The 24616-nt window shown below is 41.1% G+C and overlaps 1 protein-coding gene across 3 annotated transcripts; it reads left to right on the top strand.

The window, feature by feature from the left end:
- The first annotated feature begins 5604 nt into the window (after positions 1 to 5604).
- Positions 5605 to 24127, top strand: rnf214 (ring finger protein 214). 3 transcript variants are annotated; one of them, XM_060913364.1, is made up of 15 exons: positions 5608 to 5814; positions 5889 to 6033; positions 8876 to 8935; positions 9057 to 9197; positions 9781 to 9914; positions 10012 to 10080; positions 11075 to 11171; positions 11351 to 11439; positions 11519 to 11606; positions 11843 to 11938; positions 14389 to 14804; positions 14904 to 15021; positions 18106 to 18234; positions 23653 to 23751; positions 23871 to 24127. In XM_060913364.1, the coding sequence occupies exons 2-15, from the start codon at positions 5995 to 5997 to the stop codon at positions 23931 to 23933; spliced, it is 1638 nt and encodes a 545-aa protein (XP_060769347.1). In that variant the 5' UTR covers positions 5608 to 5814; positions 5889 to 5994; the 3' UTR covers positions 23934 to 24127. The 3 variants fall into 3 exon arrangements, with proteins under 3 accessions (XP_060769348.1, XP_060769347.1, XP_060769346.1); XM_060913363.1 differs by having other exon boundaries at positions 5608 to 6033; XM_060913365.1 differs by lacking the exon at positions 18106 to 18234 and having other exon boundaries at positions 5605 to 6033.
- The last annotated feature ends 489 nt before the right edge of the window (positions 24128 to 24616 follow it).

The following is a 24616-nucleotide window of genomic DNA, read 5'->3' as shown; positions in this document are numbered from 1 at the left end:
GGGGGGAAAGGAGATGAGCTGCAATATCAGCTAATGCTTTGTGCAAAATATTGTAAATATATCTCATCTTATTATCTCTAGCTGCTTTATCCTGTTCTACAGGGTCGCAGGCAAGCTGGAGCCTATCCCAGCTGACTACAGGCGAAAGGCGGGGTACACCCTGGACAAGTCGCCAGGTCATCACAGGGCTGACACATAGACACAGACAACCATTCACACTCACATTCACTGTAGCTACTGCTGGTACTAATAAACCCGGGTCCACGCTTCAAACTGATGTCATGACTAGTCTCTTTATTTTCCTTGCTCGTCATGAGCACCGTGAAAACTGGCAACCAACAAAACAGACAACACATACCACACATTAATATTTAACCAAAACATACAGAAACATAAGTAAAGAAAAATACAATATAAAAATAGGATAAATTACCGTGTACGCCTTGTACCAGCGGCAGAAGTTCATAAAGTGTCCATAAAGCGTGGCAAGTAGCCACCGCTATGCACGCCAACTCATTGAAATCCTTTACCTGGCCTTAGCGCTTCCAGGTCATAAGTTCATGTTCAACTCACGTGACATACATGATTCAACCAATACAAAAGTTAAACAAAAAGCAACCCAAAAGAAAAATATACTTAGTCAAAAACAAAACCAATTAATAATACAGACAACAAAAACAAACCCATAATCAAACAAAAGGTCCATGTTATTCACGGTTGTCACATTGACAGGCCTACCAGCACCAGTTACATTCACACCTACGGTCAATTTAGAGTCACCAGTTAACCTAACCTGCATGTCTTTGGACTGTGGGGGAAACCGGAGCACCTGGAGGAAACCCACGCGGACAGGGGGAGAACATGTAAACTCCACACAGAAAGGCCCTTACTGGCCACAGGGATCGAATCCGGACCCTCTTGCTGTGAGGCGACAGCGCTAACCACTACACCACCGTGCCACCCCCATGTTGGATATTTGTGCAGTTTAATGATTTGTTAAACATTTGGCCCATTTGGAGATTTATTGTCATTTTGAAAGTGTAATGATGAGTTTGATGATTTAATGAAGTTAAATGATGTTTTGGACATTTGGAAAGATGAGGGCTGGGGGAATGTTTGTGATGTGTAAGGTTCAGTTTAGATGTGTGGAATGTTGAGATGTGTGTTGGACATTTGGGAAGTATATCAATATGTTGGACATTTGGTCCATTTGGGATGGTACTGGACATTTGGGAAGTGTATCAATATGTTGGACATTTGGTCCATTTGGGATGGTGCTGGACATTTGGTAGTAATAATAATAATAATAATAATAATTTAAATTTATATAGCGCCTTTCTTATACCCAAGGTCGCTTTACAATTATAAGGAAAGGGGAAGAAAGAAAAAAAAAAGTCCACCAAATAAAGGTCAGGATGTCATTCCAATGGTGTAGCAGCCACAGTCCCCAGTCCCACCAAGAGGCGCATGAAAATAAGTCCCACACTGCCTGCACAGCAGGCAGTGACACTGCTGGGCAACACTGCCCAGAACACCACACCATGGATCCACAAATCCGGCACAGAAGCACTGCCATGCAGAGCGCTGTTATGTCCCAAACTACCTGCGCAGCCACCGCAACGCCACTGGGCAACATCGCTTGGAACACCACGCCAAGCGTAAAAGCACTGCAGCACAGAGCGTTGGACAACCCTGATGTTAAAAGAGCAATGAGCTCACTGCAGTCCATAGCAAGGAGTACAGGCATCACCCACAGCGAACCAAGGCTTGGAGGGAACCGACACCGAAAACTGGGTCCAGAGCCACACCACAACCAGTGGACAAAACACTCAAACAAAAACAAAAAACAAACATCAAACTACACAAACACAAAAAAGAAAACAAAAGGGAAAATAAAATAAAATAAAAAGCTCCGGTGAGAAGCAGCAGCCAGAATGCGCACAGCGTACTCTCAACCGGAAACGGAAAGGTACATTTGGTACATTTGGCAGTTCTAAAGCTAGCACAGGCTCTGTCAGGGCAAAAGATGGCACCCTGCTATCCAAAGGAGAGGACAAGCTTGCCAGATGGGTAGAACACTGCAAAGAAGTCCTCAATCAACCTGACCCTATCTCACCAGCAGTCACAGATGAACCAGCACACCTCTTACAAATCAACACCAGTGACTTTAAAGAAGAGGAAGTTAGAAAGGCAATAAAAAACCTGAAGAGCAACAAGTCACCTGGTATGGATGGCATCACTGTGGAAATGCTCAAGACCGGAGGTAAATGTGCTGTCAAGTGGATGTGTCAGCTCTGCAACTAAGTCTGGAACTCAGGGGATGTTCTAGAGGACTGGAGTAATGGGGTAGTGGTATGTGTCTCCAAAAAGGGCAACCTTGCAGAATGTGACAACTGGAGGGGAGTGACACTCCTTTCCATACCCGGAAAAGTGTACTGCCAGGTATTCCTAAACTGCATGCGAGATGCAGTGGTCCAAGAACTGCGGGAACAGCAGGCAGGTTTTCAGCCTAAACGCTCCTGTGCTGAGCAGATATTTACTCTGCACTGCATCATAGAGAAATGCAATGAATTCCAAACCCCACTAGCAATCAGTTTCATTGACTTCACCAAGGCCTTCGATAGCATTCACAGACCCTCACTATGGAACATTATGTGGATGTTTGGCATGCCACCCAAAGCACGGGTGCAGATAGAGGGGGGGACGGGGGGGATTCGTCCCACCCAGATTTAAATTCACCTCGTTCGGTCTCCCCCACTTATAGGGAGGAAAAAACGTCTATGCTGTTTTTCTTTGCATAAGGCAAACCTCACGGAAAAATCAAAAGACTAATTACCATTCGGTTTATTGAGGTGCACAGCAGTACATACATAGTTGCAACTGCGCAGACTGCACAGGTTGCGAGCTCGAGCTTGGTTGCTATGGTTACAAGTTTGACAGGTATATCGGGGACAGCTCCTCCTAGTTCAGGACCCCAACACGGCATGATGAAGGGTGCCAAAAGGCAGAAAACGATTGCATTGTTTTTTCAAAAAAAAAAAAAGACTGTAAGTAAACTGTGCATTACTTTATCATATCACCTTGCAATTTTTTGATAGTCTGTTCAAAGTAATGTCGTAGTGAAAGTAAAATCGTACGGACTAGTGATGCCTTTCTGGTAGCCTCCTTCTTTCGGTGGTAGCCTGTAGATACAGTGCTCAGAAGGCAGTTTTAATGTTTAATCTGGCGTTCCCTGCCATAATTTCAGCGAGCATATTGTTTCATAAGGAAACTTTGCGAAGAGTTGTTGACTGACTGCCGCTCACGCAACACACAGGCATAGTTAGAAAGTCAGGATGCACTGGTTTACACTTTACACACACACACGTAGCCCAGCCTCTCACTATGTTTAACAGTTGGAACTTAGCGGTTTTAAAACTAGTTTTGCAATTTCTGTGCGTGATGATAATGTGTAAACTTTGGATTTCCATAGGCTATGTTAAAATGTTATCATTGTCCTGGCCTGCAGGTAGTTCCTGGTGATGGCAGTGAGGGAGGTGAAATAACATGTATATACACTACCGTTCAAAAGTTTGGGGTCACCCAGACAATTTTGTGTTTTCCATGAAAAGTCACACTTTTATTTACCACCATAAGTTGTAAAATGAATAGAAAATATAAAGACATTTTTCTGGCCATTTTGAGCATTTAATCGACCCCACAAATGTGATGCTCCAGAAACTCAATCTGCTCAAAGGAAGGTCAGTTTTATAGCTTCTCTAAAGAGCTCAACTGTTTTCAGCTGTGCTAACATGATTGTACAAGGGTTTTCTAATCATCCATTAGCCTTCTGAGGCAATGAGCAAACACATTGTACCATTAGAACACTGGAGTGAGAGTTGCTGGAAATGGGCCTCTATACACCTATGGAGATATTGCACCAAAAACCAGACATTTGCCGCTAGAATAGTCATTTACCACATTAGCAATGTATAGAGTGGATTTCTGATTAGTTTAAAGTGATCTTCATTGAAAAGAACAGTGCTTTTCTTTCAAAAATAAGGACATTTCAAAGTGACCCCAAACTTTTGAACGGTAGTGTTTGTATATATATATATATATATACACACACACACATATATACAAAATGGAATCATTTGCTGACAGCTCAGTCCCCCCCAGTTCAAAAATCCTATCTGCGCCCCTGACCCAAAGTCATCTCAGCCATTGAACAAATCTACGCTAATTCTAAGTGCTGTGTTAGGACTGAAGATGGGTATAGTAGTTGGTTCGAGGTGGTAACTGGGGTCCACCGGCGATGTGTGCTGTCACCGATCCTCTTTGCTCTGGCCATTGACTGGGTGCTCAAGCAAGTAATAAAGGACCAGGGGATTCAGTGGCTTGAATTGCTTGGTTAGTGACCATCAATTGTACACTACTTTTCGTGATGCATTGTGGGATACTTTGAGTGCACTATATCCATTATCTGTAGCCACTTATCCTGTCCTACAGGGTCGCAGGCAAGCTGGAGCCTATCCCAGCAGACTATGGGTGAGAGGCGGGTACACCCTGGACAAATCGCCAGGTCATCGCAGGGATGACACATACAACCATTCACACTTACGGTCAATTTAGAGTCACCAGTTAACCTAACCTGCATGTCTTTGGACTGTGGGGGAAACCCATGCAGACACGGGGAGAACATGCAAACTCCGCACAGAAAGGCCTGGGCTCAAACCCAGGACTTTCTTGCTGTGAGGTGACAATGCTAACCACTACACCACCAGTGCACTATATAGGGTGTAATAATTCTCACTATACATTCGGACAGGGGCGGCATGGTGATGTAGTGGTTAGCGCTGTCGCCTCACATCAAGAAGGTCCGGATTCGAGCCCCGTGGCCGGCGAGGGCCTTTCTGTGCAGAGTTTGCATGTTCTCCCCGTGTCCGCGTGGGTTTCCTCCGGGTGCTCCGGTTTCCCCCACAGTCCAAAGACATGCAGGTTAGGTTAACTGGTGACTCTAAATTGAGCGTAGGTGTGAATGTGAGTGTGAATGGTTGTCTGTGTCTATGTGTCAGCCCTGTGATGACCTGGCGACTTGTCCAGGGTGTACCCCGCCTTTCGCCCGTAGTCAGCTGGGATAGGCTCCAGCTTGCCTGCGACCCTGTAGAACAGGGGTGTCAAACCTGATCCATAAAGGGCCGTGTGGCTGCAGGTTTTCATTCCAGCCATGCAGCAGCACCCTGATTTGGCTTATTCAATCAACTGACACACCCACCCTTTAATCAAGGGTGGGTGTGGCTGCAAGTATTTGACTGTGTGAAGACAGTTCAGTTGATTGAATGAGGTGTGCTGCTGCATGGCTGGAATGAAAACCTGCAGCCACAAGGCCCTTTATGGATCAGGTTTGACACCCCTGCTGTAGAAGGATAAAGCGGCTAGAGATAATGAGATGAGATGAGACTATACAGTCCGCTACATAGTGAATAGTGAGTGATTTCAGACACAAGGTCAGAGGAGGAAAATCCCGGGATCTGGCAACATTCTACGTGAAACACGTCAGTGTCGTCGGAAAACAACATCTCGCGCATGCGCAGTCACACTTGGCTAGTCTCGCTTTCTGATTGGATATTTTATTCTGGACGCAAGAAATTCAGTTTCTGATTTAACATTTGAAATTTTCAATCTATAAATTCAGACTAGACAGAAACAATGTTTAAACGATACATAATAATACGTGAAATAATTATTAGTGTCATTTTTTTTGTTATGCCAAGCAACACTTGAATCTCGCGAGATTTGAAACTAAAAGGCTCTCGCTACAAGGAGGGAGACGTAAGCAAACTGTTCAAACTAAATATACAAGTAATTATAAAGCGCTAATAGGAAGCTGCTTCTTTTTTTTTCAGTGTTGTACCAGTCTGGGAGCCGGTGGTTGGGTTTTGGTACGGACCGTACATTCCGTATCTAGTGGAACCGGAAGTGGTGTTTGATCACCACGAAGTATTGAGTACAATGCCGAGCAGTACAGAGAGCAAAGAGCAGGATGTTCAGGTAGGAAAACAACAACTCAGAGCTGTACACAGAAACCTGGCAAAGTTTTTACACAATATGTCCACTTCATGTGTGTTATGCCACAATGCTGATGAATTCTCGATTCTGATTGGTCAGAAGGTGTTGATTAGTTTTCTACAGTGTTGCTTGAAAGTTTGTGAACCCTTTAGAATTTTCTATATTTCTGCATAAATATGACCTAAAACATCATCAGATTTTCACACAAGTCCTAAAAGTAGAACCCAGTTAAACAAATGAGACAAAAATATTATACTCGGTCATTTATTTATTGAGGAAAATGATCCAATATTACATTTGTGAGTGGCAAAAGTATGTGAACCTCTAGGATTAGCAGTTAATTTGAAGGTGAAATTAGAATCAGGTGTTTTCAATCAATGGGATGACAATCAGGTGTGAGTGGGCACCCTGTTTTATTTAAAGAACAGGGATCTATCAAAGTCCGATCTTCACAACACATGTTTGTGGAAGTGTATCAAAGGAGATTTCTGAGGACCTCAGAAAAAGCGTTGTTGATGCTCATCAGGCTGGAAAAGGTTACAAAACCATCTCTAAAGAGTTTGGACTCCACCAATCCACAGTCAGACAGATTGTGTACAAATAGAGGAAATTCAAGACCATTGTTACCCTCCCCAGGAGTGGTCGACCAACAAAGATCACTCTGAGAGCAAGGTGTGTAATAGTCGGCGAGGTCACAAAGGACCCCAGGGTAACTTCTAAGCAACTGAAGGCCTCTCTCACATTGACTAATGTTCATGAGTCCACCATCAGGAGAACACTGAACAACAATGGTGTGCATGGCAGGGTTGCAAGGAGAAAGCCGCTGCTCTCCAAAAAGAACATTGCTGTTTGTCTGCAGTTTGCTAAAGATCACGTGGACAAGCCAGAAGGCTATTGGAAAAATGTTTTGTGGACGGATGAGACCAAAATAGAACTTTTTGGCTTAAATGGGAAGCGTTATGTTTGGAGAAAGGAAAACACTGCATTCCAGCATAAGAACCTTATCCCATCTGTGAAACATGGTGGTGGTAGTATCATGGCTTGGGTCTGTTTTGCTGCATCTGGGCCAGGATGGCTTGCTATCATTGGTGGAACAATGAATTCTGAATTATACCAGCAAATTCTAAAGGAAAATGTCAGGACATCTGTCCATGAACTGAATCTCAAGAGAAGGTGGGTCATGCAGCAAGACAACGACCCTAAGCACACAAGTCGTTCTACCAAAGAATGGTTAAAGAAGAATAAAGTGAATGTTTGGGAATGGCCAAGTCAAAGTTCTGACCTTAATCCAATCGAAATGTTGTGGAAGGACCTGAAGCGAGCAGTTCATGTGAGGAAACCCACCAACATCCCAGAGCTGAAGCTGTTCTGTACGGAGGAATGGGCTAAAATTCCTCCAAGCCAGTGTGCAGGACTGATCAACAGTTACCGCAAACGTTTAGCTGCAGTTATTGCTGCACAAGGGGGTCACACCAGATACTGAAAGCAAAGGTTCACATACTTTTGCCACTCACAGATATGTACTATTGGATCATTTTCCTCAATAAATAAATGACAAAGTATAAAATTTTTCTCATTTGTTTAACTGGGTTGTCTTTATCTACTTTTAGGACTTGTGTGAAAATCCGATGATGTTTTAGGTCATATTTATGCAGAAATATAGAAAATTCTAAACTTTCAAGCACCACTGTGTAACAGCAGTTCTGAAAGTCGTTCCAGCTCCAAGGCAGATCACAGGTTCATATTACAATATTAATGCGCTCGTTCAAATAAGTTGTCATTTCTTTCAGCATATTTACATTCAAACAGAGATGCACAACATAAACGGATTAAACATAACAATCAATGGATAAAAAGTACACGTCCTTATGCTGCCATATAAGAAGACGAAAACACTTTGGAACATGCTGTTATAGGAAAATAATCATAAATTCCGAAATGTTAACCGAAACGCTGCTTCATCACACGACCCTGTCGTTGATTATTTTCCTGGAACGACACCAGGGAGTGTTTTTTTTTTTTTTTTTTTTTTTTTTTTTTTAATTTCTTACGATTTTTTTCTTGCCTAAGCATTCCTCTGTTCAGAGTTTTGACCCACCTTCAAAATCAACAAAACATAGAGCACACGGAGCTGATGCAGAAATATGATGATTATCACAGCGTTTTTAGTCTGTCTGTCAAGTTTGAATTTAAAAAAAAGACACACACCACATAATTAAACAAACCAGAAAGGGGAAAAGCAGTTTGTTTTGGGTTTTTTTTTCCCCCTCCTCCATTTCATTGGTCAGAAAGATGATGGAAAGTAAACAGTGTGTAGTGAAATCGCAGAAATCGTTTGAGTTTGGAGAACAAGGATCCAGTGTTGAATAAATGATTAGGTAATGATGTAAATGGTGTATCATGTCCCATATGTTTTTTTTTTTTTTTTTTTCCTCCAAATCTTTAGAACATACTGCGTTTCTATAGTACTATAGCTCTGTCTCTTGGCTCAGTTTAGCTTCTGACATTTACAAAACAAATCCTGCAACCCAAAACACACAGCCTGTTCGATTGTGTTCCAGGATTCGATTCGATTCAGAGTTGAATTGCTTTCTCAGTGTGTGAGAGTTCACATCAGTACAGATTTAAAAAAAAATTTTTTGCTCAGATGGTCTCAGACCGATTTATTTTGGTTCTCACCTGTATAAAGAACCGCACCGAGAAGGAGAACACACCACACGGTTCCACACAAACCGAATCAAACCCTGCACTGTAAATTCTCCAGGGACTCGATGACCGTTAACTGATGTGGTGTGTCTTATGCGTGTTGTTCTGTCCAACACAGACTGATGACTGGACGCAAGAAAAATGTGTCAACACTAATGAAAGTTGGGAACACTTAATGGTAAAATTAATTTCTCTCTCTTTCTATAGTTCCTATTTAATTCCAGTGCACATTATTTGAATAGTAAGTGTCATTGTTTTAATGTCTTTCATTCTCTCTCTCTCTCTCTCTCTCTCTGTAGCGCGGCCTGGTGGAACAGAGTGCCGAGCTGGCAGCGGAGCACGAGTCTCTGGAGAAACAGCTTGTTGCCGAAGACACCGAGTCCAAGAGCCAAATCAAAGGTTTGGAGAAGATGAAAGATGACAAGCAGCGGCAACATCGGGTCTGGTTTCCAATCTCCACGATTCAAAATACAAAAATAGCCTTTGTCTCAGTTTTAAAGAATATCTTATTAAATAAGTATCATCATTTGTTTTCTGACATGCTCAATTTATTTAAGTTTGGCTTTAAGATTTGATTTTTTTTTTTAAATTATTATTATTATTATTATTCATTATCTCTTTAGCCGCTTTATCCTTCTACAGGGTCGCAGGCAAGCTGGAGCCTATCCCAGCTGACTACGGGCGAAAGGCGGGGTACACCCTGGACAAGTCGCCAGGTCATCACAGGGCTGACACACAGATACAGACAACCATTCACATTCACACCTACGCTCAATTTAGAGTCACCAGTTAACCTAACCTGCATGTCTTTGGACTGTGGGGAAACCGGAGCACCCGGAGGAAACCCACGCGGACACGGGGAGAACATGCAAACTCCGCACAGAAAGGCCCTTGCCGGCCACGGGGCTCGAACCTGGACCTTCTTACTGTGAGGCGACAGCGCTAACCACCACACCACCGTGCTGCCTATTATTATTATTATTATTATTATTATATAGTATATATTTTTTTGGATTTGTCCAGGCTCTCCTCGACAAGATCGACTCAGTGCGGGTGAAATTGGATCTCAACAGCAGCAAGACGACGCGGAAAAACTTCACCGCCAAAGTTGAGGAGCTCACCAGCGAGAGGGATCAAAAGCTAGAGGTGAAAAAAAGGTGAGAAGATTTTGGGGGGGGGGGGGGATGAATGTGTCGATCTTGTGGTGGTTGTGGTTTTTTGTCCCCCCAGTGAAAGTGTGTGTGTGTGCTTTAGATTGACCCAAGAGTTGGAGGAGGTCGACGGAAAGCTGAAGATACTTCGAGAAGAGAAGAGAATTGAAAAGTAAGACTTTTAGGAAGGCTGTGAGTTGAAATTAGCGAAAAGTTGATGGTTACCAACAAGACAAAAGATCATGTTAGTGAGCAAATATAAAGGGACTTATTACTACAATGAAAAAATTTCAGTATCAGGATTTAAAAAAAAAAAAAGGGAATATAAGAAGGATAATCAGGATAAAGGTAGAAAGGAAGAAGTGGAAGTTATTTTGACTCACTTCTTTGCCAAAAAAGGACTTAAAAGGGTCAAAATCTCACAATTTCTTTTGTCGGAATTGAATTTGTTTTCTTTGCTTTAATTTATACACTACCGTTCAAAAGTTTGGGGTCACTTTGAAATGTCCTTATTTTTGAAAGAAAAGCACTGTTCTTTTCAATGAAGATGACTTTAAACTAATCAGAAATCCACTCTATACATTGCTAATGTGGTAAATGACTATTCTAGCTGCAAATGTCTGGTTTTTGGTGCAATATCTCCATAGGTGTATAGAGGCCCATTTCCAGCAACTCTCACTCCAGTGTTCTAATGGTACAATGTGTTTGCTCATTGCCTCAGAAGGCTAATGGATGATTAGAAAACCCTTGTACAATCATGTTAGCACAGCTGAAAACAGTTGAGCTCTTTAGAGAAGCTATAAAACTGACCTTCCTTTGAGCAGATTGAGTTTCTGGAGCATCACATTTGTGGGGTCGATTAAATGCTCAAAATGGCCAGAAAAATGTCTTGACTATATTTTCTATTCATTTTACAACTTATGGTGGTAAATAAAAGTGTGACTTTTCATGGAAAACAAAATTGTCTGGGTGACCCCAAACTTTTGAACAGTAGTGTAGGTTTGTATTGCCTCACTTTCTTTATTTTTTAAAATCTTCTTTAATTATGGGCAGTAATTTAACGAAGACTGGTTTTCACAAAATGTTTTCAAAAGTGAAACAAAGCAGCTTTACTAAGTGTGTGTGTGTGTGTGTGTGTGTGTGCGCGCGTGCGTGCGCTGCCACAGGCTTACTTGTGAACAAGAGATTGCTGCTTTGCAGCAGGAGCTGGAGAGACTCTCTCAGCAAGTTGAAGAATCCAATTGGGCAGCTCGGAAAGATGAGGTAAGAAAAAAAAAAAGTAAAAACAAACCCCACTTGCTTTAAATGATGTTTCTTTTTTAACATGAAACAGAAATGATGAGAACGACATGTGATATATAAAAACAATGTCATGTAATGCATTAGCTACTTTGGATGATTAGAGGATGCGTTATATCGTGTGTGTGTGTGTGTGTGTGTAGATTGCTGCTCTGGAGTCTGAGAGAGAGCTGGCAATTTCTCAGAGAGAAGACTGGATTGCAGAAGCTGAAAGATATCTGAACACACTCAGGCAAGAGTGACAAAGTTCTTAATTGATTACTTGCTCTGTGTGTGTGTGTGTTTTCATGTAAAATGTGTTGTGTGGTCAGGTCGGACACTTCACCTCAGAGCAGCCGCCATCGAATCGAATGGGAGAGAAATGTGGTAATGGTTCAGAACAGCTTGAGCAAAATACAGGTGAGGGCGGGGCTAATGTACCTGGTCTACAGGTGAGGGCGGGGCTAGTGCACCTGGATTGTCGGTGAGGGGTGGGGGGTAATGCACCTGGACTGCAGACTTGAGGCAGTGCTTTGGCTTATTTTTATCAAGTATTTTAATGATTTTTTTTCAAAATTTTTTTAAACGTGCTCATCTTTTTGTCTGTAACTTTTATTTATGTATTTTTAAGTTTTATTATTATTTTTATCTTTCAGTTGTTGTATAATGAAAACCTAAAGCAGCTTCACAAGGGGCAGCAGCTGGACAGTTTGCCGAAAATCCCCCTTCCTCCTCTCCCTCACATACCCATGGTAAGGTTTTGTGTGTACAGCTGGGTCCATAAGTATTTGGATGGTAACACAATTTTTGGAAATGTACACCACCACAATGGATTTGAAATGAATCTGATTGAAGTTTCAATTCTTTTTCAGTAAGAGAAGAGCAGCTCAGTTGGGTTGGCTGACTCGGCCACTTCGTAGCATTCCATTTCTTTGCATTAAGAGGCTCTAGTGTTGCTTTCACGGTACGTTTTGAGTCGTTATCCATATGTACCATGAAATGCCGTCCTATCAGTTTTACAGCACTTGACTGAATCTGAGCAGAAAGTATCTTTATCTCTATACACCCCAATGTTCATCCTTCTCCTTCTACCAGCAGTCACATCATCAGTCAACACCAGTGACCTATGGAATCAATTTTGTGCCAAAATGTTCATACAATACTTTTGAAATATCAAACAAAAACGACAAATCAAAATACAAAAAAAACAAAAAAAAGTCAATTTTTTTAGACTGGCAAACAAATTATTCGTGTAATTGTGCAAAATATCAGTCTATTACTCTTCAGAAACCTTTTATTTTTGTTCCGCGTCTTTCTCAGTTTTGTTTGACGTAATTTTTTTTTGGTTGCGATTCCAGCTTTCTCGTTTGCGCTCCCTGACTTTTTGCTTGCAGTTTTGGCACAAACTTCACATGTGGGTGGGCTGTCCAGGAACGCATTCCCACTGGCTAACTTGTGTTTGACTGACAGCTACGCTCAGCCATTCCCTACTCGGATTCTGGCGGACTGTTTGACGAGTGACCGATCCATTGACGGTAAACAAGGACTTCAGTGGCGACTATGATATTGAATTAATTCAACAAAGTGTAAATTCAATATCATAGTCGCTACTGAAGTCCACTCGATCCTTGTTTACCATCAATGGATCGCTCACTCGTCAAACAGTCCGCCAGGATCCGAGTAGGAAATGGCCGCAACAGCCTCCGGGGGAATCGCTGAGTGTAGCTGTCAGTCAAACACAAGTTAGCCAATGGGAATGCATTCCTGGACAGCCCACCCCCACGTGAAGTTTGTGCCAAAACTGCAAGCAAAAAGTCAGGGAGCGCAAACGAGAAAGCTGGAATCGCAACCAAAATAAATTACGTCAAACAAAACCGAGAAAGACGCGGAACAAAAATAAAAGGTTTCTGAAGAGTAATAGACTGATATTTTGCACAATTACACGAATAATTTGCCAGTCTAAAAAATTGACTTTTTTTGTATTTTGATTTGTCGTTTTTGTTTGATATTTCAAAAGTATTGTATGAACATTTTGGCACAAAATTGATTCCATAGTGACCCAGTTCCACTGGCAGCCACACATGCACACGTCCACCATGTTTAACTGATGATGTGGTTTGCTTTGGATCATGAGCTCTTCCTTTCCTTCTCCATACTCTTCTCTTCCCATCACTCTGGTACAAGTTAATGTGGGTTTCATCTGTCCAAAATCTTGTTCCAGAACTGGATAGGCTTTCTCGCAAAGTCTAATCTGATCTTTCTCTTCTTGAACGTTATCAGTGGTTTGCAGCTTGAAGGGGAAACCCTTGGTATTCATGACGGTACCTCATGATTGTAGACTTTGACAGTGAAAGAATTCTGCAATCATTCACTTTCATTGTCTTCTGTGGTCTTCCAGGACCTTTTGGTGTTTGCTGAGTTTTCCAGTGCTCTTTTTAAAAGTGTAACAAATTGTTGATGGCTTCTTTCACTTGCATCAGTGCTCATAGTGAAACTTCTCATGAACAGCTACTAAATGCAAATTCAACACTTGGGATCATCTCCAGACCTTTTATCTCTTTAACCTATACTGCTGAAGGAAGGCTGTCTGTCTCTCTGCCTCTTCACCTATGCAAATCGACACAGCTGGACGCACATAGTCTATACTTTGCACATGGACTGGTGAAACCCCAGAGGGCCCCAAGGCAACTTTTTTTTTGATTTTCCAAAACATGAGATTCGTGCTAATCCAACACACTATTCGTTTCCCATAGGCTACATGCTCACGCTAACACGGTGGGTACAGCCTTGGCGGGGAATTCCCCCCCGACTCGCCTGAGAGCTTCGATCATCAAGGGCAGTCACTACTAGTTCGTTATGAAATAACGAGGAAGCGGGCCACTTCTAGCCATGAAACGGCTTATGAGCGAACTGTCCGATTACTTTTGAGCTTGTGAAAATGGAGGGACTATGAAAAAAGAGGCTGTAATTCCTAAATGGTTAATGCAACATTTTTGTTAAAGCTGAAACTCTAAACTTGAATCACATCTTGATGGCTTTGTTTCAAATCCCTTGTGGTGGTGTACAAAGGGAAAATTACGTTGTTGTCCAAATACTTATGGACCTGACTGTATCTTGTCTTCTGCATGTTGCTACTTTTTTTAAATCCAGTGGCATTTAAAATATTAAAATAAATCCCTTTCCTTTCTCTCTGTATCTCGAGATCGATTTGCTGAATTTTGCGTCGTATGCTGCGATTCGCCCTCCAGTGACCCAGCCTCAGTTTCACTCAGCCCATAGAGCCACTCCCCCTCTGCCTCCTGCACAAAACCCAGCAGCCTTCAAGCCACACGTGCTCGAGCAGAATGTGCCCGTCCCGAGGCTGGCGGTACCCACCGCCATCCATGCCCCTGGTCTGCCCTACACTCACCCTACATACACATTACCGTACGCTGCTGTCCCTCCAGCCCAGGTGAGCATCCCGGTTAGTCTCGCAGTAGGAGGTCCGTCTCAAGGGGCGGGGCCAATGCCGTCAGTACGAAACCCTGCCTCCCAGGCCCTTCCACACAACCCACAACCTGCAGGCAAGCTGGACAAGCTGTTGGAGATCCTGGGCGCACAGTTCCCACAATGCACAAGGTGCTGATGATTGTGTTCCAGGTTCAAAAGATTGAATCGCTTATTTAACCCTGCACTAACCCATTGCTTTATGTTTCTCTCTCTGTGTGTGTGTGTTAGAACTCAAATAATGGCTGTGCTGCAGCAGGTGAAGAGTGAGCGTGGCACTATGGCTGGAATGTCCATAGAGGACATCAGACAACAAGTGGAACAAAGACTCGCACAAAACGAACGTCCGGTAAACAAACATTAACATATATTAGATTTGTCCATAGACCGTGTCTGAATGTAGCATAAATACTGAACACAATCCCTTTATAAATGTTATAATATTAGCTATAAAAGTGGATTTTTTTTTTTTTTGTGATCTTAAGTCATTTTTTGCTATTTAAAAACAAAACACACACACTTCAGTCCTGCTTGTTAAAAGCTCGCAAAATGAGCTGAAATCAGACAGATCATTAATTACCTCCGCCAAGGAGGTTATGTTTTCGGTAGCGTTGGTTTGTTTGTTGGTTGGTTTGTCTGTTAGCAACATTACGGAAAAAGTTATGAACGGATTGCTCTGAAATTTTTTCTAGAGGTGTGACTGGGCACAAGTAACAATCCATTAAATTTTAGCGGTGATCCGGATCACCTTCTGGATCCCGGATTTTTTTAAAGGGTTCTTGGCGAAGGTCTGTGCTCTCTGAGTGCTTTTCTAGTTTATTTTTGGATTTAAGATCATATATATACTAAATGCAGAAATTCGATAATATTAACGCTAGACTGCCTGTCAGATTTTTCAAGCGTAGGTCATAAAAAGAATTTTCCCGACACCCAATTATTTTCGTTTAGTGGACCGAAAGCTGCTGAATTCGAATAACAGACTTCCAATTTTATTAGCTTTTTTAAAATAGAACAATTAATGAATTTAGAGCCACGTGGCCCTAAATTCTCCGCTATTTTTTTCCTGCTTCACCATGACTCAATACAAGATACTACGTCATGCATCATGTGGTGGGCTTTCCCCGTTCGCGCAAGGCATTGTGGGATTTGAAACAGGAGAGAAAAACAGCGGACGCAAGTGTGCGAATGAAACGTGAAAGAGTGACTACAGTAACGGAAAGAAAGCGAGAAGAAAAGACGTTATGTTATATACGAAGGAAAGGAAACGCAGGACCAAACTAATAAATATGGGCGCTCAGCGAGCACCTCGGTGTGATCAGCTGTTCGTTTAGCGACAGAATGATGGAACTGTCAGTGCACGCTCAAAGGGAAACCTGCGCATGCGCACACGGACTTCCTCTGTCTGCTTGACTGCGCGAAGTGATCGATTTCACGCACATTATTTGCTTTAATCCCCTCAAATTAAATAACTTCCCAACCATAGAATGGCCTGAGATATATATATATATATATATATATATATATATATATATATATATATATATATATATATATATATATATATTAGTGCTGTCAAAAATGTCGCGTTATTAACGCGTTAACTTGACTCAATTTTAACAGCGATAATTTTTTTATCGCGAGATTAACGCTCTGTGACATGATGTAGGTTTTTCACAAGCTTTTGAAACTGCCAGGAACTTGGAACAGAGACTTTGCTTAGAAAACCGATAGCAGCTAGACTGTAATGCCGCGCCCTGCACAGCCAGAGTCCTCTACCCTCCTCCCCCAAAGAACCAGCGCGGGCAGGGCGCGCTAGTAGAGATGGGATTTATGGCTCTTTGATGGGATCCGCATCTTTGTGATCCGTTCTTTGAAAAGAGCCGTTCAAAAGACTGGCTCATTTGGCTCTTTTTAAATATTTATTCAGTTTTAAGAAGACAGCGTCTAAAGAAGCCAGATCCCTCTGAACTGTAAACTCAATGCTATCCCAGAAATCCTTCCTGTAATATGCAAATTTGGCTGCCTCTGATTGGACAGCGCGACGCATCAACAGGCAGAAAGTGTAAAAGTACAAAATGTGTTAAGTGAGCTGAAACAGTAAAGATCAGATTCAATGCAATATTTATCAACAAACAACTTAAAGTTAATAAAATAGTGTACTTTATATTATAATCAAGCATGTCAAGCCTACCGTCACTGTGTAACCTGTCTTTCTGAATAGAGTTGTAGACTAACTCAAGTAGATCACTTCACTCATGGTTCTTTTGCTAGCCCCGGTGCTCGGCTTAGGTTTCACTTTGCAGTGGCTGTGTTAAGACGTGTTATGCTTTGCAATAAAAAAAAAACATTGGTACAAAGCAACCCATTCACTTTTTTATGCTGATAAGAGAATTACAATGGTTTTTCATGTGACAAAAATGTGCGATTAAATTGCGATTAATCGCGAGTTAACTATGACAGTCACGACATTAATCGCGATTAAATATTTGAATTGCTTGACAGCACTAATTAATATATTCCACGCTTATGGGTACTGAAATGGGGACATGAACTTATTTTTAAAAATTCACCTAAAACCATTTCTTTTTTTACCATCAGGTCACAAAACATGTAATCTTTAATGAATGATATGTTAAAAGATAACTTTAATTTTCTGAGATGTAATAAAAACATATTTATATGCCAAAGTCAGAACGTAACAGAAGTGTTGTGGACATATATATTCTCAATTTTAACAATGTAGAATTACTTTTTGAAACATAGGAAGGTGATGTTTTAGCAAATATAATTAATAAACATGTGTAGTAGAATAAACATACACATTCTTTCAATAAGATTAACATGGTATATAGCTAGATTGTAATTAATTTGTAACAGACGCGAGATGGACAGTCGTAACAGAAGTAATGTAACAGACATCATTTTGGAACTCATAGGCTTGACTTTGGCATATAAATATGTTTTTACATCTCAGAAAATTAAAGTTATCTTTTAACATATCATTCATTAAAGATTACATGTTTTGTGACCTGATGGTAAAAAAAGAAATGGTTTTAGGTGAATTTTTAAAAATAAGTTCATGTCCCCATTTCAGTACCCATAAGTGTGGAATCACTCTCATATATATATATATATATATATATATATATATATATATATATATATATATATATATATATATATATATATATATATATATATAAATACAATTTTTTTTTTTTTTATTATTACAGAAACTTGTATCACAATGACCAAATTTCAGAGGGAACTAAATTTCACTGAACTCGAAAGGCCGTCTCACTTTAAATTAATATGAAGACATATTTTTAAACCTCCTTGTACTCCTAATTGTTTTTATTATTAACTGTATTTGTGTACAGTAATGTTATTCATTAATAACCATCATTTATAAACACACCCCTTGCTGTCTCAGCCTCCAGGCCCCATAGCGCCCCCTGCAGGTTCCAGACACTCACACAGAAGTCCTCACCGGCCTGCACTGTCCACACGTCCCACTGTCCATGCTCCCAGCGCTCACATCTTTCAGTCTCGAGGTCCACAGGTAGCTGCTTGCACAAATACACCATGCTACATCCACGAAACACACATTTCCTCCAAAAAAATCTTTTTTTTTTTTAACCGAATGTATGTTGCTTTTCCCTAAAAGCATTCAAATTATATGAGTAAAAGAGGACCCGTGTGTGTGCGCGCGTGTATATGTAATGCGCATCGGGTTGTGTCCCAATACTGTACTGCCTGTGTCGCCTCCTTCCTTACTGTTTACCTGTTTGCTAAACTTGTGTAATAATGTTAGAGGTCGAGTGAAGTTTGCTCGACGAGCCGTTAGAGCCATGAAGGATCAACGCACTCAATAAATTAAACTTCTCTCGAATGACCGCTGATGGAAATTCAGTATGAGCATTGCAGAATAAAACTAATGTTACTAAATTGAACGCTTTTTTAAAAATTTTATGACTAACTTATTGTGTTTTGGTATTCATTGATATAGTGTTTATTATTTTTATTTACATTGCTAGGTAGAAAAACAGCTGATATGCGCTAGCTAGTTAGCCCTCTAGCTAGTTAGCACTGTAGCTAGTTGATTTAAAATCATTTAAAAACCATCTCTGTGTGGCTAACTAGCATGCCTTAAGAAGCTCATGTTTTGCTTTCGTGGTACGTTTTGGGTCGTTATCCATCTGTACTGCGAAGTGCCGTCCTTTCTGTTTTGCAGCAGTTGACTGAATCTGAGCAGAAAGTATATTTATCTCTATACACTTCAGTGTTCATCCTTCTCCTCCTATCAGCAGTCACATGAATCAATCAATCAACACCAGTGACCCAGTTCCACTGGCAGCCACACGTTCACACGTCCACCATGTTTAACTGATGATGATGCGGTTTGCTTTGGATCATGAGCTCTTCCTTTCCTTCTCCATACTCTTCTCTTCTCTTCCCATCACTCTGGTACAAGTTAATGTGGGTTTCATCTGTCCAAACTCTTGTTCCAGAACTGGACAGGCTTTCTCACAAAGTCTAATCTGATCTTTCTCTTCTTGAACGTTATCAGTGGTTTGCATCTTGCATCATTCATGAAGGTGTCTCATGATTGTAGACTTGGACAATGATGGATATCTGACAAGGAAAGAAATCTACGATTATCTGCTTTAGTTGTTTTCTGTGGTCTTCTAAGACCTTTTGGTGTCGCTGAGCTTGCCAAGGCATTCCTTCATTTTAAGGTCATGGTTTTTGGTATTCTTTTATTTGTATGATGCTTTTATTATTTTATTTCCCTTGCTAGGTAGCAAAACAGCTGATGTACGCTAGCTATGAGCCCTCGATCACGTTTGCACTCATTAGTTGATTTAAAAACTAATTCTCTGTGGGTAACAAGCATGCTAGCCAACCTCTTCTGAATTTGCATCTGTTAATCTTTCTATCTATCTATCTATTGATCAATCTATCTATTTTTTAAGTCTTGTTCGTCATTTATCAAAATGGGTATAAACCTTATATCCTTCAATCATATAACGTTAAACTGTGTATACAGCCCTTTTGGTCATCTCATGGTTCGCTAATACAGCATGGGAAATAAGGCCGGACCAGTGGACGTTTACCGGTAATTTTCTCATTCGTTCATCTGTATTTCAAAAGCATCGGACCAGATGACCGATTTAAAAAAATTGTAAAAATATGGGTCTAATCTACTTCTAATTTTCTTCTAAATGTTACACTGGGCGAATACATTGTTATAACGAGGCCCCCGTGGGCCCGACTTTAAAAATTCATAACTCAGCCACCAAAGGTCCTAGCCCCACCAAAATTTAGGCACCTCCCTCTCTCCAAGCCCTTTCAAACCAGCCCAGCCAGGGCCTGCTACGACCTTGCATCAGCCCGTTATTCGCCCCCGAACGCCCCGGGCGAACGCTGCTCGCCGACATCTTTTAATACGAGCCCTGGCTCCAGCTGCTCGTGCATGCAGGGATTTAAAAATTCATAACTCGGCCACCAAAGGTTTTAGCTCCACCAAAATGTATAGGCACCTCCGTCTCCCTGAGTGGCACAATAAAAATAATACACTCAATATCACTTTTTATTGCATGGTGTAGTTGAACTCGTGTTTTAGGGTTGACAGGATCTGATTGATCCAGTCAGTTGATTGAGTTCAGTTTGCAGTACAGTATTATGTTAATTACCAAACTGACAATCAATGATACTATTATTATTATTATTATTAGTAGTAGTAGTAGTATGTAATTTTTTTTTTTTAATTTCAAAATAAGAATGGAGTGTATATTTTCTAAGTTCTAGTCCAGTAGATTTGAGTCTGAATGCCAAATGATATGACCATGTCTAGTTTTGAATCATTTTAAGTCAATTTGTTAGAAAGTTACTTGAGGGGTGTTCACACAGCAACTTTTACTCCGGTGTAGCACCGGGGCTGCCCCAGTAGAGCGTTCACACAGTACAAAGTTATACCGGTGTAGCCCCTGAAAGCTGCTTAAACCGGTGCAAATCTAACCCTGCTCGGGAGGTGGTTTAAGAAATTTACTCCAGAGTAAATGCTAGTTTGCGGGGCAGCACCGATATAAAATGGGACGTCTGAACGCTACAGGGGTAGACTCGCTACGCGTGAGGAGAGTTGATTACATACAGGCATTGCATAATTTGCATCCTGGTATTTTGCGCTTCCAAAATGGCGAATATCAACAATAACAGAACTGCGTGTCTTCCAGTGTTGCCAGATTGGGCGGTTTCAAGTGCATTTTGGCGGATTTGAACATATTTTGGGCTGGAAAACGTCAGCAGTATCTGGCAACACTGGTGTCTTCATCCACGTTGTTTTCCCGGCGCTTGGTGATGCCATGACAACCGGGAAAAGGAAGTACATTTTCACGCATGCGCATATTTCATTTCCGCATTATTACTATTGTCTAGCACGGTCGCAAAAACTGCCGTGTGACCGCAAGTGGGGCTGTACCAGTGCTAACACGCTTCTCTCTAGTAAGCAGGTTTGTGACGTGTGAACGCTCCACAAAATTTACACCGGTGTAAGATATATCGCAACAAAATACATCGGTGCAGCATCGATGTGCCGTGTGAACACCCCTTTGGAATCCTGTACTTTTATTTTAAATTTTAACTCTATGTAAGAATAGTTGTATTGTGAATTATTAAATTTCTTATAGACTTATTATAAACCTAGTATAAAAAATCATTGTTGACATAACATTTCATGAGTGTTATTATAGTACCTGTATATGAGCACCAGTAAGTTGTAACTGACTGGAACATCCTTGGCCCCCCAGACTTTTTTCTAGACACGGAACTGAACTGTGTGTGCTACTGTTTTCTCGGGTAGAACTTTAAGCATGTTTTTCTTGAGTCTTCTGCCATTTTTCTTGGAAATTATATTCAATTTGTACAGTAATGAGCAACTAATGTCTTGTATAATTTGGCCTCTGAAGATCACAAAAATGAGCCTGGAAAGAGCCGAGAAGCCATCTCTAGGCATCTAAAGCCCTTTGGCTTCCAGGGCCCGCCTTCCCTGGCCGCATTGTTCCGGGCCTTTGGCTCATCATTCGGAGAGGCTGAAATTTGGATGGACAGACAACATTTCAGACTTGTCTGTTCTGTGACAGTCTGCTTAAAATTACTTATTTTCCCACACTGTAATACAGTGGTGCTTGAAAGTTTAGAATGTTCTATATTTCTGCATAAATATGACCTAAAACATCAGATTTTCACACGAGTCCTAAAAGTAGATAAAGAGAACCCAGTTAAACAAATGAGACAAAAATATTATACTCGGTCATTTATTTATTGAGGAAAATGATCCAATGTTACATATCTGTGAGTGGCAAAAGTATGTGAACCTTTGCGTTCAGTATCTGGTGTGACCCCCTTGTGCAGCAATAACTGCAACTAAACATTTGCAGTAAGTGTTGATCAGTCCTGCACACCGGCTTGGAGGAATTTTAGCCCGTTCCTCCGTACAGAACAGCTTCAGCTCTGGGATGTTGGTGGGTTTCCTCACATGAACTGCTCGCTTCAGGTCCTTCCTCAACATTTCGATTGGATTAAGGTCAGGACTTTGACTTGGCCATTCCAAAACATTCACTTTATTCCTCATTAGCCATTCTTTGGTAGAACGACTTGTGTGCTTAGGGCCGTTGTCTTGCTGCATGACCCACCTTCTCTTGAGATTCAGTTCATGGACAGATGTCCTGACATTTTCCTTTAGAATTCGCTGGTATAATTCAGAATTCATTGTTCCATCAATGATGGCAAGCTGTCCTGGCCCAGATGCAGCAAAACAGGCCCAAACCATGATATTACCACCACCGTGTTTCACAGATGGGATAAGATTCTTATGCTGGAATGCAGTGGTTTCCTTTCTCCAAACTTAATGCTTCTCATTTAAACTGAAAAGTTCTATTTTGGGCTCATCTGTCCACAAAACATTTTTCCAATAGCCTTCTGGCTTGTCCACGTGATCTTTAGCAAACTGCAGAAGAGCAGCAATGTGTTTTTTTTTTTTTTTTGTTTTTTTTTTTGAGAGCAGTGGCTTTCTCCTTGCAGCCCTGCCATGCACACCATTGTTGTTCAGTGTTCTCCTGATGGTGGACTCATGAGCATTAACATTAGCCAATGTGAGAGAGGCCTTCAGTTGCTTAGAAGTTACCCTGGGGCCCTTTGTGACCTCGCCGACTATTACACGCCTTGCTCTTGGAGTGATCTCTGCTGGTTGACCACTCCTGGGGAGGGTAACAATGGTCTTGAATTTCCTCTATAGGTGCACAATCTGTCTGACTGTGGGTTTTGTAACCTTTTCCAGCCTGATGAGCATCAACAACGCTTTTTCTGAGGTCCTCAGAAATCTCCTTTGTTCGTGCCATGATACACTTCCACAAACATGTGTTGTGAAGATCAGACTTTGATAGATCCCTGTTCTTTAAATAAAACAGGGTGCCCACTCACATCTGATTGTCATCCCATTGATTGAAAACACCTGACTCTAATTTCACCTTCAGATTAATTGCTAATCCTAGAGGTTCACATACTTTTGTCACTCACAGATATGTAATATTGGATCATTTTCCTCAATAAATAAATGGCCAAGTATAATATTTTTGGTTAATTTGTTTACTTGGGTTCTCTTTATCCACTTTTAGGACTTGTGTGAAAATCTGATGATGTTTTAGGTCCTATTTATGCAGGAATATAGAAACTTCTAAAGGGTTCACAAACTTTCAAGCACCACTGTATGTTCTCCAGACTTGCTCAATGCAGTATTTTGGACATATGGTGCGATTTCACAGATTGTATCGTGAGATTGTAAAGGTTAATTGTATGTACTGTACATTTTGAATTTAGTAACAACTCTGTGATCCCAGTTGATAAATACTTGCCTAAGTCTCATCGTTATAAAGTTATGATGAGTTAAGTTTGATTCCCTGACGCTTTCCCTCCCCCTTAGGCAGCTCCATCTGCGCGTAAACTCTGTTTAATGTGTCAGTACCACGTAGAACCTGGAACCCAGTACAACACAAACTGCCTGCATGTGCTACACAAAGAGGTGAGTGTATAACTCCTGTACAGCGCTCCATTCACTGTCGGATTGTTCGAAACAAAAAGTGTGAGAAATGTAATCGCGGTACTGTGTTGTTTTTTTTGTTCCCCCCCTTCATGCTTTAGTGCATCAGTGTGTGGCTGCAGTCCAGCAAGAACAACTCCTGTCCTTTCTGTCCCAGCAAATAAACCCATGTGGTGCTTTCTTCCATGTCACATGATGCGTACAAGATCAGGTGATTTTACAGAATACGGTTCATCATCGACACTGAGGCCTGCTGGGATTCTTTTCTTCCTTTTAGAAATCTTTTTAAGCAAGAAAAACATTGCAGAGCTGTCTGTAATTAAATTATGTCTATTTTTAAATAAAAGATCATTTAACACGTCTGTTGTCATTTTTTCAGTAAGCTGAACAGACCTGGCTTTTCAGGATAATAAGCCTGGATTGTCTTGTCTTGATTAATGCTCTGGTTTCAGACTTTTCGAATCATGTTCAGAAGAAGCTCCGCAGTCTGGGACTAAGGCGTCCAGATTCACTAGCAAGTGACTGTTCAGGTGAAACACGCAGATTTGTCAGCGTAGCCGTAAAAACCCTGTTCACATATGCACTATTACCTGGGAATTAATCAGGAAGATGTGTGAACACAAGGCAGAGTGAAAATTGAGATTTGAAAAAAAAAAAAAAGACATTTGTGACAATTTCCAGGAAATGCCTAAAAGGTGAAATATTATTCATTTAAAAACAAAACATTGCCACAAGCAGTCTTTTTTTAAAAGTCACTTTGAAGTGGCAAAATGGGTCCCAGATCTGCACAGAAACGTTGAGGGTTTTTTTTCTGTATATATATTTTTATTTTGCATTGTCACATGAC

Source organism: Neoarius graeffei, chromosome 28, assembly GCF_027579695.1.
Source record: "Neoarius graeffei isolate fNeoGra1 chromosome 28, fNeoGra1.pri, whole genome shotgun sequence".
In the NCBI taxonomy this organism is placed as follows: domain Eukaryota; kingdom Metazoa; phylum Chordata; class Actinopteri; order Siluriformes; family Ariidae; genus Neoarius; species Neoarius graeffei.
Note: the sequence above shows the minus strand (reverse complement) of the source record. Positions and strands in the feature narration are given on the sequence as shown.

What these genes read in the sequence shown, in the direction of transcription:
- rnf214 (XM_060913364.1), top strand. Translation starts at nt 5,995, where the DNA reads ATGCCGAGCAGTACAGAGAGCAAAGAGCAGGATGTTCAG. An exon ending in GAAGAGAAGAGAATTGAAAA is followed by an intron (nt 10,081 to 11,074) that starts GTAAGACTTTTA and finishes GCGCTGCCACAG; the next exon opens with GCTTACTTGTGAACAAGAGA. An exon ending in TTCAGTCTCGAGGTCCACAG is followed by an intron (nt 18,235 to 23,652) that starts GTAGCTGCTTGC and finishes CCTCCCCCTTAG; the next exon opens with GCAGCTCCATCTGCGCGTAA.